The sequence below is a fragment of the Acanthochromis polyacanthus genome, chromosome 7, assembly GCF_021347895.1.
Source record: "Acanthochromis polyacanthus isolate Apoly-LR-REF ecotype Palm Island chromosome 7, KAUST_Apoly_ChrSc, whole genome shotgun sequence".
NCBI lineage: Eukaryota > Metazoa > Chordata > Actinopteri > Pomacentridae > Acanthochromis > Acanthochromis polyacanthus.
This window is the reverse complement of record NC_067119.1, coordinates 7,075,687-7,088,847: the sequence shown is the minus strand read 5'-3', so window position 1 is coordinate 7,088,847 and position 13,161 is coordinate 7,075,687. Positions and strand designations below refer to the sequence as shown.

The following is a 13,161-nucleotide window of genomic DNA, read 5'->3' as shown; positions in this document are numbered from 1 at the left end:
GGTACTGGATACTTATCAGAACTGCAGAATTAAGGGTCACATAGGAAAGATCAGTGGTTTAAAGCTGAGGGTGAAGGTCTGCATTGTGAACATCAGCTGAGTGCCATGAGCCTCCACTGTTCAGTGCTCAGTATTTAAAGCCTGCCTGTCTGCTCTTTGACTGAGTTTTCTGGGCCATTAAGTCCTGCTGCTGGTCTGCTGATGAGGAGCCAGACGCTCATATCGTTTCCAGGGAGGGGAGCGTCCGTCTCTACAAGGGTCGTCCTCAGTTGGACACACATGGGACCCTCTCAAACTGGCCAGGGCTGATTTTTTTTTTAGACACAGCCCGTATCATTTTAATGGGAGCATTTAATCCCAGGTCAGCCTTGTCATGTGACAGGCAACTCTTCATTCTTAAGATTGAATTTTGGTTCCCTTGATAACAGCCTCCACTAAGTGCTGCTGTCCCTGGAAAGCAGAGACACATTCAGACAGCTGATTGTTTGAGGTAACTTGCAGCTTGTGCATTGAACGGTGTCACATTGGAAAGGTGTTGGAAAGTAAAAGCAGCTTGGAGCCAGCTGTATGCAAAGATTAACCCTCATGTCGTCCTGCGGGTCGAAATTGACCCGTTTTGGTTGATTTATTTGTGAATGTTCTTAAACAAAATATCAGAAGTTTTAATGACATATATGTAATCACTTTAGATATTTTTAGGATTTTAAAATATACATATATATATATATATATATATATATATATATATATATATATATATATATATATATATATACAAGACTTTCTTGCCAAATTTGGGGGATTTTTTTTAAATATAAATTTTAAAGGAAACTTAAACAATTGTTGGAATTTTCTTCCTGAAGGTTTTGCAAATTTTCAGAAATTTGGGGAATTTTTTGCCGAATTTTTTTATTTTTTTCAAGCAAGGAAACAATATTTTTTTCGTGACTGTAAATGAGGACAACAGGAGGGTTAATACAATAAAACTAAAGAAATTAAGCTCCACTTACTAGCTTTTCTCAAAGATTTCAACAGCAGATGGAGTCTGCCAATATCACGAAGAAAGAACGTGTGAGCTGAGGTTTTTATTTATTTCATGATTTGTAAATGACGTTTTCGGTCTCGTCGGTCTGTTACTACCTTTGGCAAGACTAACAAAAACACAAACTACCAAATAGTTGTCATGCCAGTTTGTACAATCCTGTTTCACAGAAGACAAATGTTCATGTCTGTGATCACGCTCATTTAACAGTGGAGAGAAAAAACATGATTTATTCTACCAGAAGGTAAAACTTAATTTTTTTCTTCTACTAGTGCAAGACTTTCATGGTCCTGGCAGATTACTTTTCATTCATTCAACTTTTTTTTTTTTTTTTTTTGGAGGTGCATTTAGGTATGGAGGCTTCATTTACAATGTAGGTGGGTTAAAAAAAAAAGGTTGTGGATGGAATTAAATAATAACGGTGTCATTATAGACTTCCTAGAATGCTTGAAACAGAAATCAGTGCCTGTAAAGAGCCTTACAAAGCTGCTAATGTGTGTAGACTGTTCAGACTGCTTAACTGTTGTTAAAACTAGTGATGTCCTGATCAAAGTTTTCTTTGCTTCTAATTCAATGCAAACCCTTTCATATGTAGTTTCTGCCTATACTGAGTCTCAATCCAATCCCACTTCCAAGATAATACCCAGTTAAAGTACTGCAGATTGGTTATAATACCTGGATGTACCACCAAATGGAGCTTCTTTACTGTTTAATATTGTAGCAACCAGAGAAAGCAGGCATTGGCTAGTAAAGAGAAACCATGACAAAGCCTTCTGTGGTGCTTAATGACCTCCGACCAGCACACATCAACTAGTATGGCAAATGTAACAGCAGCTTTTGTAGCCCATATTGTGTCCATAGTTAAAACAGCAATATCAGCAATGGAAAAAAAATACTCGTAGTGTAAATTAATCACTTATTGATCAATAAAGCTGCATTTATTCGAGAAATGATTCAAATTTGTGACACCTGTGTGACAGTGGATGCTTAAAGATTGGGCTTAGGTTTGTTCCATAGAAATTGCTTTAGTCAGGCCTTGTTTCAATCTTGGGATTGGAATATCATCATCATATCTTTAGGTTTCATATTTGAATGCTTCAATTTAGTTATTACTTGTGGTACTTTTCAGAACTAAAATCCCCAGTGCACAGTGAAGTTCTGCCACTACTTCCTGTGTGAATAAGTGCATTGACTGGGTTATTATGAAATTATTATCGCTGCCAGCTGTCATCTTAATGTATCATTGGGTTAAGTGGGAATTAGATGATTTCGACATACTTAAGCTCCCCACTCTCGGTACATGTAAAGGCTGAATCGTGTGTGTGTGCACGCCCGAGTGTGTGTTTACTTAAGCGTTATCTACCCCTATGACCCTTGTGTACGGGGGATGAGTGTAGAGTATGAAACCCACAGAGAGCTTATCCTCAGTGGATCAGACTGAATTACCATCTCCTCTCACATCTGGGCTTTTGTTCCCCTCCTTGGCAGCAGCAGAAATGATTGCACCTTCATTCACTCCTTCTCCTAACAGGACAAGTGGGAGGTTAAAAAAGCTTCCTTTTGTTAGTCCACACAAAGAATGTTTAATAGTTTGGAAATCTTATATAGAGTGCTGAGAGACTGAGAAAAGGGCAAAAGTTCATTCAGAAGAATAAACTCTCTTTCACCATCAGCAGCAGGTTAAGTCTGTCTTGTTACAAACTGCTGCCTGAACTTGAATAATTGGAGAGCTTTGGTCATTTCTGTTATTACAACACCACTTCTTAATCCTGCAGTATCACTACCACTGTGTGTTACAGGCCAAAAGGTCCAAGACGACCCGAATAGTCTGAGGACGTGTGGAAGTGAGCCAGCGTGTCTCTAAAAATGGGTGAAAAAATAGACAGAAAATTAGATTTTGTTGCTGCCTGACATTGATATTGTGATATTTGTTATCTGCGACAAAAAAAAATTCTGCCACAAGATAACTTTATTAAGTGTATTTGGAAAGAAATAGTCATTTTAGAATGATTGAGGAGATTTTGTAAGATAGTACATTTGCATAAAAATATGCTTAAAAAATAATTTCAAAAAGCTTTGTGATGCTTTCTCATATGGCGCCAAAGATGTCCAGAATATGTTTTGCTTGATTTTGCACTTGTCATACAGAGTTTTGCTGATTTAAATCACCACAGAGTTCCAGGTTTTTGGTCAGTGATCCTTTCTGTAGCTGAAATATTTCCAATACAACTAATGCCAAATCCTCTTCTTCATTGTTTCATGCCTGCTCCTCACTCATTTTTTTATGCACGTTTGGAACCTGTATAGGAACAAACTATGTCTTGTAGATTAAGTAAAAAAAAAAAAAAAAATCTGAGTAAATTATTTTCTCTCAGACATACTTGACTTTTAGATTGGTCACAGGAGTCAAATGAGAATCGTGCAGGTTTTTATTTTTGTATAAAGCACGTGTGAATATGATGTGTTTGAGCTAATCTGCCTTACTTCACGTTGCACTAACTGTGACGTGAATATTGCCGGTCCACACATACTAAAATTATGTATTGTGCAGCACTACTGTGAAACTGTGTAACATTTGCACCAGAAACTCAAGAACTACACTGTATGTGGCAAGTTTAAGGTTTTACACACCATGAGTGCCAAATTTGCTCAAGAAGCAGCTTCATGAATGTCCTAGAGCTACATCAGGCAATAAACAAGCAGTTAAATTAGCAGCATGTCTGTTATATATCCTCAGGTTGCAGCAGCCAGTCACAGATAGGATCAGATCTCAGCATTTAGCATTAAAGTAATTAGACTAATTGATTATGATCAAGCTTCAGAAAATCAAAAAAATTGCATGTTTCATTTAAAAAATGCCAAATATTTCTTGGCTCTAACCTATTAATATGAGAATATTTTTCCCTCCCTAACCCTGTTTTAGTGAAACAGTGCCAGTGTTATTGTGTTGATGCTCAGCAGGTGTAGTGTTCACTGTTGTTTGACGTGCTGTTGTGCTAACCTTTGCTAATTAGCAGAAAGTATAACTAATGCTGGGCTCAGACTGCAGAAGTCTTACCTCCTTTTCAGCCTTCCCAACAGCTGGAGGAGAAATCTGGTCTGAGATGTTGATCTGAACTGATGTTCAGTCCAAATCATCAGGCAATGTTAGAGGTTTACAGATCCAATCTGAAACTTCCCAAAATGCTTGCAGACTAATTGTGACACCTCTTTAAAATCAAACACGTTAGATTATCAGTTAAAATCAAAATGTTAGGATTATGAGCCTCTATGGTTCAGGTTAAAAGCTAGCTATACATTTTAAACTGATGGTTACAATCTCACATACAGTTCTAGTTGAAGAACAGACAACCCCTGTGATCACATTTCCAACCATTTTCTCATCGAAACTCATTTAGCTTGCTGCTTTTGTTTTTTTTTGTCTCAGCGTTTAAATGTTTGTGTCTCTATAAGATCAAATAAGGTGATGTTCAGGTCCCTGATTTCTCCCTTTGGTACGGTAATGCTATTATCATCCTTTACTATGTGATGTAGCATTGTTTTCATATCTTATAGTGAGAGCATGTTTCAGTTAAGGAGTAGAAAATCTATGAAGTTATACCTTATGTGTGCAGTGCAGCCCAGTTTTGAAATCTCTTTAAAAACTCCTGTAGTCGGAGCCCAACATGAGGACAATGCAGGATGTTTTTAGGATTTGCTGGTCAAAGAAGAAATATTCAATTTTCACCAAAGTTATTCCAGTTCATCCTCAGGAGGTCATGATTGTTTGTAGTAAATTTCATTCCAATCCATCGGGCGTTTGTTCAGACACACCTGCTGAATGGTCGACTAACAATCAACTGTCAGTGAAAATAATGGAATTGTTTAATCAGTCCTCGTGTCGTTAACGGGTGCTCGAAGGCTAATTGAGAACAAGACATTGTGCCGTTTCAGCGTCCCGACATTAATCTGTATTAAACAGGAGGACGGTCGGACGCAGCAGAGGACATGTTTAGTGTGTCGTGATTTAACATCCCCACTGAAACTAACACGTCCAGTTGCTTTCAGCCTTTAATTACATCATAGATTTCCTGCTGATGAACAGGCAGAGAATTAACAGCGAGCGGCTAATCCACAGCTGCTCTCCCCCACCCCACGCGCTGTTATTGCTGTTCAAGTTGGACCGCTGAGGGATGAAAAAAGAGCAGGCTGCACATAGCTACACAAACATTAGTATTAACGATTGAGCTGCCAGTTCAGAAGTGGTGACAAACTGCAGACGGGCAAAAATTGGAGTCCGAAACCAATCAGGAAGTTAATGAGGAGAAAAATTACTCCTCTTTTCCCCTCCCACTGATGCTGCTGAGGAGGAGAGAGAGGCGGAAAGACAGGGAGACGTTTAAAATGCAGAGAAATGTAAAGTTTTTAGGCTTTGAATTAATTCCGCTTGTATCATCTGAAAATAGTGATGTTTAAAAAGTACAGAGAATGTTTTATTCTATTATATTATTGTGAGATAATGCACCTTATACAGTGATTACCTGGCTAGTTTTCTGTGTTTTCTCAATGGTCAGATTTACTTTTGAGAACCAATAGAGTAATTTCTGTAATGGTTAGGGCTGCAGAGTGATTAGTTTAAGATAATTTTCCTAATTTGATTTCTAAATTAATTATTTCAGGATCTTCAAATGTACCCCAAAGATATATTCTTTTATTGATATTTTAAAAAAAAATCCAATTTAAAGAGCTGAAACCATGTTTTTTTGTTATTGTTTTTGGTTCTTTTTGTCTTCGCTTCTTTTCAGTCTGCTTAAAATGTTTATTTAATTTTAGTTGATCAAAAATAAATATATTAATAAATAATTTCTGCTTTGCTAATTATCCCACAATCATCTTTATTTCTTTGATTTTCATAAACAGCTACGATTTAGACTTGTATTGAACTTCTTTGTTCAAGATAACTTTTAAACACTAAAAGTTGGCACTAAAAGTTTTCATATTATTTGCTCTTTTGATCCTGTGGTATCTACTTTTAGTCCTAATTTTAACAATTTCCAATGATTTAACTAAAGTTCTTGTACAGCTGCTTATATGATGAAGTAGTAAAAAGTTTTGCTTGTTTTGGTAAATCAATGAAAAAACAATTTCATAGAAAAAAAATGTCATCTTTCTCCAATTTAACTATCAAAATGTATTGGTGTTTGTACTGAAACACTGAAATGTTACCTAGTGTGAGTGCAGATTGACATCTGAAATCATTTAAATTATTGAGTTACCGCAGTAGAATATAAGTAGCTTAGCATCAACGCTAACTAACTAACAGACTCATTAATTATAACCATTAAAATTTCAGAAATAACAGAAGGTTGTGCAGAAACAGGGAGCCAGTCAGTTAATTTTCCAATCATCTTTAAAGCAATTAAGTATTTTGACAATATAAAAACAATAATATTTGATAATTGCCATTTTTAAGGCAAAATTCAATTATTGCTTTCAACTTCTCATGAGGATTTGCTGCTTTTCTTCCTGTTAAACAGTAAACAAAGTGAGAAGACATGCCTTTTCACTCTTTTTGGACATTTCTTGATTTTTGTCGTAACTGATAGATTTGTTTGGCCAAATCATTTTAATTGAGAAGCCTCCAACATCATGATCAATCTCATTTTCACTCAGTAAATATAAAAGATAAAGCATTTACCCAGATCAGCAGTGTACCTAAATGCACAGATAAATGTAATGCAGCTTGATAGAGTTTATAACTGAGGTTTAAACCATAAAAACACACACAGTAATGAAGGTGCATGATGGTTATTAAACATTATTAACATCTGAATGAGTGTAAAAACAGAGCAGCCTAATGTCTGCCGGCCCCTCGGTGTTATTAGTGTGTGCAGTAGCTGTGGAACGAGTGTTAAAACGGGTGGGTGCACAGCGCTCCGGTGTTAACTGTAAAAGATAGAGTGCTTTTGTTTTGTGGTCACTGTCTTCCCTTTTTTGCTCGCTGATTCAATTTGCTATAAATCCCGAGCTTTGCCAAGAATCATTTCACTGTACGGTCATATTTATATCAGCACTAACAGAGAGGACCATTTGTTCTGCAGTGCTGATGATTAGACTGTCCTGTTTTGTCTGTCTCACTATAGTATTTCTATTTGCTCGACTTACAGCGCGTAGATGTGTTTATTTTATGTCTGCTCTGTACTGTCTACCTACACCAGGCAATATGAATTCATCATATTAATGACTTTGAAGAGTATCTGAGGAAAAGATTTGTAGCTTGATACCCAGAAGACAAGTGAAAGATTTGATCTGTTTTTAAAAAAAAATACATAATCATTTTGTATGATGTTTACTTTGAGGTTTTTCATTATTTCAGTGAGCAAAGATTATCCTAGGAGAAGAATTTAACCCAATATATATTTTAATGACCCACTTTGGGCTCATGTGGGCAACAAAAGACACAAATTTGACTCCAGACTCACCCAAGTCTTCATCAATGCATGTTTGCTTTCAGCATCTGATGAGATTCACCAACACCCGTACTAATAAACGATGCAGCGTGTCCTATCAGTACCATTATGTGCAACAGAGGCTTCACCCCAAATATCACTTACCAGCAACAACAAATAATCACAAAATGCTTCATAGTGAGCGTCTGATGGAGAGCAGATTAGTGAGTTAGGTATATTTTATATGTAAAAGCCAGGACTGGGACTTTAACTTACAAAAAATAACACATTTAATTGCACCCTTCTCACTTTCCAAATTCTGGCACACCGTAACCAGGCGTAAACTAACCGTGACGTCACCCGTTGGTTTCAACGGCGAGAAAATGAAGCCCGGATTTTGCTACTTCCTGGTCGCTGTTTTGGATTTTTTGGAGCCAGTGACGTAAAAAGCGTCATCAAACAGACTGGACCGGAGAGCAACTAGGGCAGGATTGGCTGAGGACTCTCTTATCCCGCCCACATTTTACCGCAGAGGCTTCTGTTGCTGTCTATCAAGTATAGCCACGCCCCCTGGCTCCGCAAACTTTAACGATTTATTTAAAATTCAGTATTGATTTATTTTAAGATCGGCCACCTGATCTCTCATTTTGACCGTGAAAACTAACAGGAAAAAAATCCTGAGCTGTAGAACATCAGTCTATCAAATTTTATTTTTTCCAAAAATGAATTGGGGTCTATGGAGAAAAAGCTTTTTGGAGCCAACCCTAGCGGACGGCGGGATATTGCAAGTTTTTGACACTTCCGGGTTGGCTTCAATTCTGGAGCCAGATGCTACGTCCACTATATATACAGTCTATGACCGTAACACTGATGCACACTCCAGCCCAGTAGGTGGCAGTAATGAACCTAAAGTCTGTTTGCAGCCATGAAGAAGATACACAAGAAAATATTGATAAAGTGATGGAAGACGAGACTGCATTGAGCTTGTTGGGCAGAAACAAGCTTGTTTCTTTTAAAAATCTTCCTGATGGCAGCTTGGATAAAAAAAAATGTTTAAAAAAAAAGCGTGGTTCTGTGCAAATTGAGGAACAGAGTTTTCTTATCACTGCAGGACTTCAAGTCGACGGTATCACCTCAGTGTAAAACATGTTGCTGTTAGCACCAGAGCTAATGTTAGCTATGACAGTCCTGGTACCAGCTAACGGTTTAGTAATCCCATAATAGACCACTTTTCATGACATTGAAAGTGCGTGAGTTTACAAAAAGTCCTAAAATGTTGAATATAATCACTATAATAGGACTTTGCAGTAATCTGTGAAGGTAGTGAACAGATGAAAAATAGAAATGAAACAAACATTTCTGTTGTTTAAGTTCACATACACCCCCTGTCAAAAGTTTTAGGACACGGTCTCATTGAAATAAAGTAGAACCTGTCCTAAAACTTTTGACAGGGGGTGTATGTCTATTCATCGATTCAGTTGTCAACCAACATTTATTTAAATTTAAAAAAACTTTGCTTATTGTGTCAAATTTTTCTATTTGACAAAAATGTGATTTATCGTGATTAATTATTTACAAAGCCTCTAATTAATTAGATTTTTAATCGCATCCCACCACTAATTAAGACATAATTTAGAGTAAAAGTCGGTCTCCAATTGTTGGTATAACCCCTAAAAGTGAATCTTTCTGTGTCATAGTTACATATTTAAAAGTAATCCTTTCCGTTCTTAAAATGACTCTCCATCCACTCACCCCTCTACTAGTTGCTGCAGCTGGAGCACACCAGCTCTCCTACAACTCTGCTCAAACTGGGGTGACAAAACACTGGGAACACTTCATCAGTAGTAAAAGAAAGTTGATGATAGAATGTTTGACAGTTACACTGAAATGCATTAGATGTAAAATAAAAATCTTTGAACTGTTTTTGGACAGTTTCTTGTTGACCAACAAATACTGTACTCTACTGCAAGTATATCTGCATTAATTGAATATTAGCCGCTGAGTCTGAAGAAGAATGACACATAAAGCCTAACAATGCAAGCTGACAGCACTGACTTCTTAACCCTTTAAGCTTCAGTCAATTCCAGCCGTTTTCAGTACAAAAAAATCGCTAATATTCTATTTTTAAATAAAAAAAATTACGAAAAATACAGGGAATATTGGACGGGCATCGCGAGGTGCATTTCCTTGAAAATGACCGATTCGGGGATTTTATACCGACTTCAGGACATGTTTTGGATAAAATAGTTCACTGGCTTGTGTCATCTGGATGTAAAAGGTTGGATTATGGCCGTTTTTTGTGGAATCTTTTTTTTGTGTGTAATAATAAACCCGGAAATGTGAGTCGCGCTGTGTGCGTTGAAGCCGTGTATAGAGAACGGATGGATGAATATTTGTTTTTGTCGGACAAATGTGTTTTTCTCACCCGCTGTGGTAATCGCATCTGAAAGTGGTTTATACCGGCGGATTCATGAGAATCTAAGCTTTCCATCGGCGTATAGTGTTTGTATAATCGTGTTTGCAGCCGTTGGACATTCTTGAAATTCCTATGCAAATTAGTAGGTGTACCGCCGGCGGTACACTGAAGCTTAAGGGGTTACATTTGTCTTGTTTGAAACCCAGAAGTTTGAATTTGTGTTTTTGAAGCAAGAATATGCTGCACTTTGAACGTGGAAATGCTCAGCCTTGATGCTGACTGTTAATTTTGTTCGTGATTCATCTTCAAGCATATTTTTTTTAAAAACCACATGGACATGTTAGCAAAGTAAAAAACTTGATTTCAACTGGAGTGGTGTTAACTGGCCGCACTGCTATACAAGTAAACCTTGCCTTGAGTTTGTTCAATCAAATGAAGCAACTGCTGTGAGAGGAATGAAAAAAAGAGCATAAGAGAACTTCAAACCTCTTTCTTACCTCTGCATTCATTTGTGTTGCTGCTTGTTGGGGTTCAGGTGTTGTTAGACGATCTGAAGCACAAGTAGCTCTTCAGTTTATAAGCAGACTCCTCCAGTGGGTCTCTGATCAGGACTCTGTCTCGTCCCTGCAGCCTTCTCACCCAGCAGCATGAGCCCTGGTCAGGACTCCACCATGACCTGCCGCTCCATCGGCTCCCTGGTCACCTCCAATGTGAAGGCCGAGTGCGAGGTCAGCAGCCAGACGGCCAACTTCACCGGTGGCTCCATGGACGTCGGCGCCAAATAAACGAGGCTGAGGAAAACATCACACGACAAGAGCATTAGATCAAGCAGTTCAGTAGTTGAGTGTTCCTGCAGGTTTTTACGACGTTGCTGTTGTCTGGAGGTATTTTCCATTCTGTAGCCGACAGAACGGGTTGTTTGTGTATTTTTAGTTCAGTTTTAGCTTAAAGTCTTTTGTTGAAGCCAGTTTACCTGCATGGACAGTTCACAGCATTTTAGATATCTATAATAAAATAGATCTTTTTCATCTTTCAATTAGCAACGTAGCATCAAGTGTTTCTGAGCCGACTTAAGAGTGATGTCACAATGTAAGGCACGACCTCAGCTACACTTTGACTTCAATCAGGTCAGCAAAAACAAGGATTTTAGGACAACTTCAGTTACATAATGTTGTTTTTACCAAATTTAGATGACATTAGATTCCCAGGTTTAGTTAGAACCCGCTTCCGTCTGAAAAAGCGACACTAATGCCGGGCTCAGACTACAGGAGTTTCCAGCTGATGTATCCTCGTTTCACCTCACTTCACAATCAGAGGAGAAATCTGGTCTGGGTCTTAATTATATATCAGAATATGTGGTAATGTGGGGACTTTACAGATCCAATCTGAAGCCTCATGTTCAGACATGCAGATAGCAGACGCTGTCAAGAAATGTTCAACATTCTAGCTCTAGAGGATAATGTTAGCTACAGATATTAAAACTAATTGCTAAATATTATTAGCATTAGAGCACGTTGTTGCACCACAGTGTCCGTTTTATTTGCATCTTTTCCCCTTGAGATCACACGAGGTGGCTCCCTCTGGCACGACAATCTAAATAATAATGATAATAATCAGATTTATTTCTATCACACCTTTCACCACTAGGGTTACAAAGTGTTTCATGAACCAAAACACAAAACATTGGATAAAACAGTAAAAGAGATAAACATCAGTAAAAACATTGCAACCTTAAAACAAGTGATAACATTGTATACCCGTGTACAATGACAATAAATGCTTTCTATTCTAACTGAGCATCAGAGCAGGAACAGAAAGTTATTTATCCTTCAGGGTATGATGCACTATATTTTCGGTCTTGGAATGTGTACATGTCTGAAATTACACAATATCTGTGAAGGTTGTTCTTATGCGAGTGGATGCAGCCTGATTTCAAAATGTTTTTTTAGAACTCCTGTAATATGAGCCCGGCCCAAGATGCTGTTAAAAACTTAGATGAATTGTATTTTTGAGGATTCCCTAAATTAGTTTTTCTAGAATTTTAATCAGCATATGCACTGAGTGACATTTTATCAAACATAAACTGTGTCATGCAACTGTTTCTAAACTACTCGTCTAAAAAACAGTTTCTTGTTCTTTACGCCACACCACAAGTCTGCACTAATTAAATATTGGCTGATGCTTCAGTCTACTGTAGCTCCATTTAAAAACAAAACTTTAAATCTGATTCTGAATGTAGTCCAGTCTGATCTGTGGTCAGACATTGTTCGATTTGCACTACCAAAATAAGTCTGTACCCTGTTTAAGGTTCTTCTAAATTTAGAAAAGTCTTCTACGATTCTGTACCTGGAAAGCTGCAACCTGGTGATTAAAGTTTAGAGCCACCATCAGACACACACAGATCCTCCTGTAGGAAAAAGTGTGGCGAGAGTAAAGGCAGATTCGACATGAATCACGTTTCCCTCGGCTGTGTTGGCGTGTGATGAGCACCGGCTGCTTATTTACGGCGCTGAGCCGGCGTTTATTCCGCGGGATTTGCATGTCTATTGTATATTTAACCCCTTCGGGCCGGGAGTTTTGCCGCGCGCGTTACTGTTTACAACTTTTTCCACACTTGGGCACGACCTTGTAGACGGAGCTGAGGCTGAGGCATCCATCTGCAGCCAATGTGACAGTCAGTTAATCCCTACAGGCGCTTCTCAAGGAAAACATCTGAAGGTTTCAGCTTCTCAAATGCAGGTTTTTATCATCGTAGCTTCAGTTTATTGAATATCTCTGGCTTTTGATTGCTAGTGGGGGAAACAAATCATCTTGAGATCTGTGAAATTGAGATTTTTGTATTTTTTTTGAGTGTGTACAGATAAACAAATCCACACACTAAGCCAATAAAATGATTTGTTACTGCAGCTTCTTAACAGATAAATAACTAGTCGCTTTGTTGTAGGGCTAAAATTTGGAAGCAAACAAACTAAAATAATCCATTTTTTTTACTTCATGAACTAATGAAAGTAATCTTGTGCTGCCTGCTGTTGAACTGCACTGTTATTGTAAATGTTTAAAAAAAAACAGCTCAGAGATTTTGCCAACTTTTTCTGCCTTTGTGAAACTCACTGGTACACTCCTGAACTGCACATTGTTTGTGTTTTATGGAGATTCATTTCAAACTGCATGCTTTCCACATGTTTATTTGTGTTTGTGTTTGAATAAGACAGCAACAAAAGTAATTTGGAGCTTTGGAGTTTATGTCGCTACAAGTTTTCGGGAAATAAAAATGC

The 13,161-nt window shown here is 37.8% G+C and overlaps 1 protein-coding gene across 1 annotated transcript in view; it reads left to right on the top strand.

Moving 5' to 3' along the window:
- The window catches only part of dmrt1 (doublesex and mab-3 related transcription factor 1), a 41,231-nt gene extending 30,429 nt beyond the window's left edge, over positions 1-10,802 (top strand). The window contains 1 exon segment of the mRNA XM_022195068.2: positions 10,517-10,802. Coding sequence (XP_022050760.1) covers positions 10,517-10,671 — 155 coding nt within the window. The 3' untranslated portion in view covers positions 10,672-10,802.
- The last annotated feature ends 2,359 nt before the right edge of the window (positions 10,803-13,161 follow it).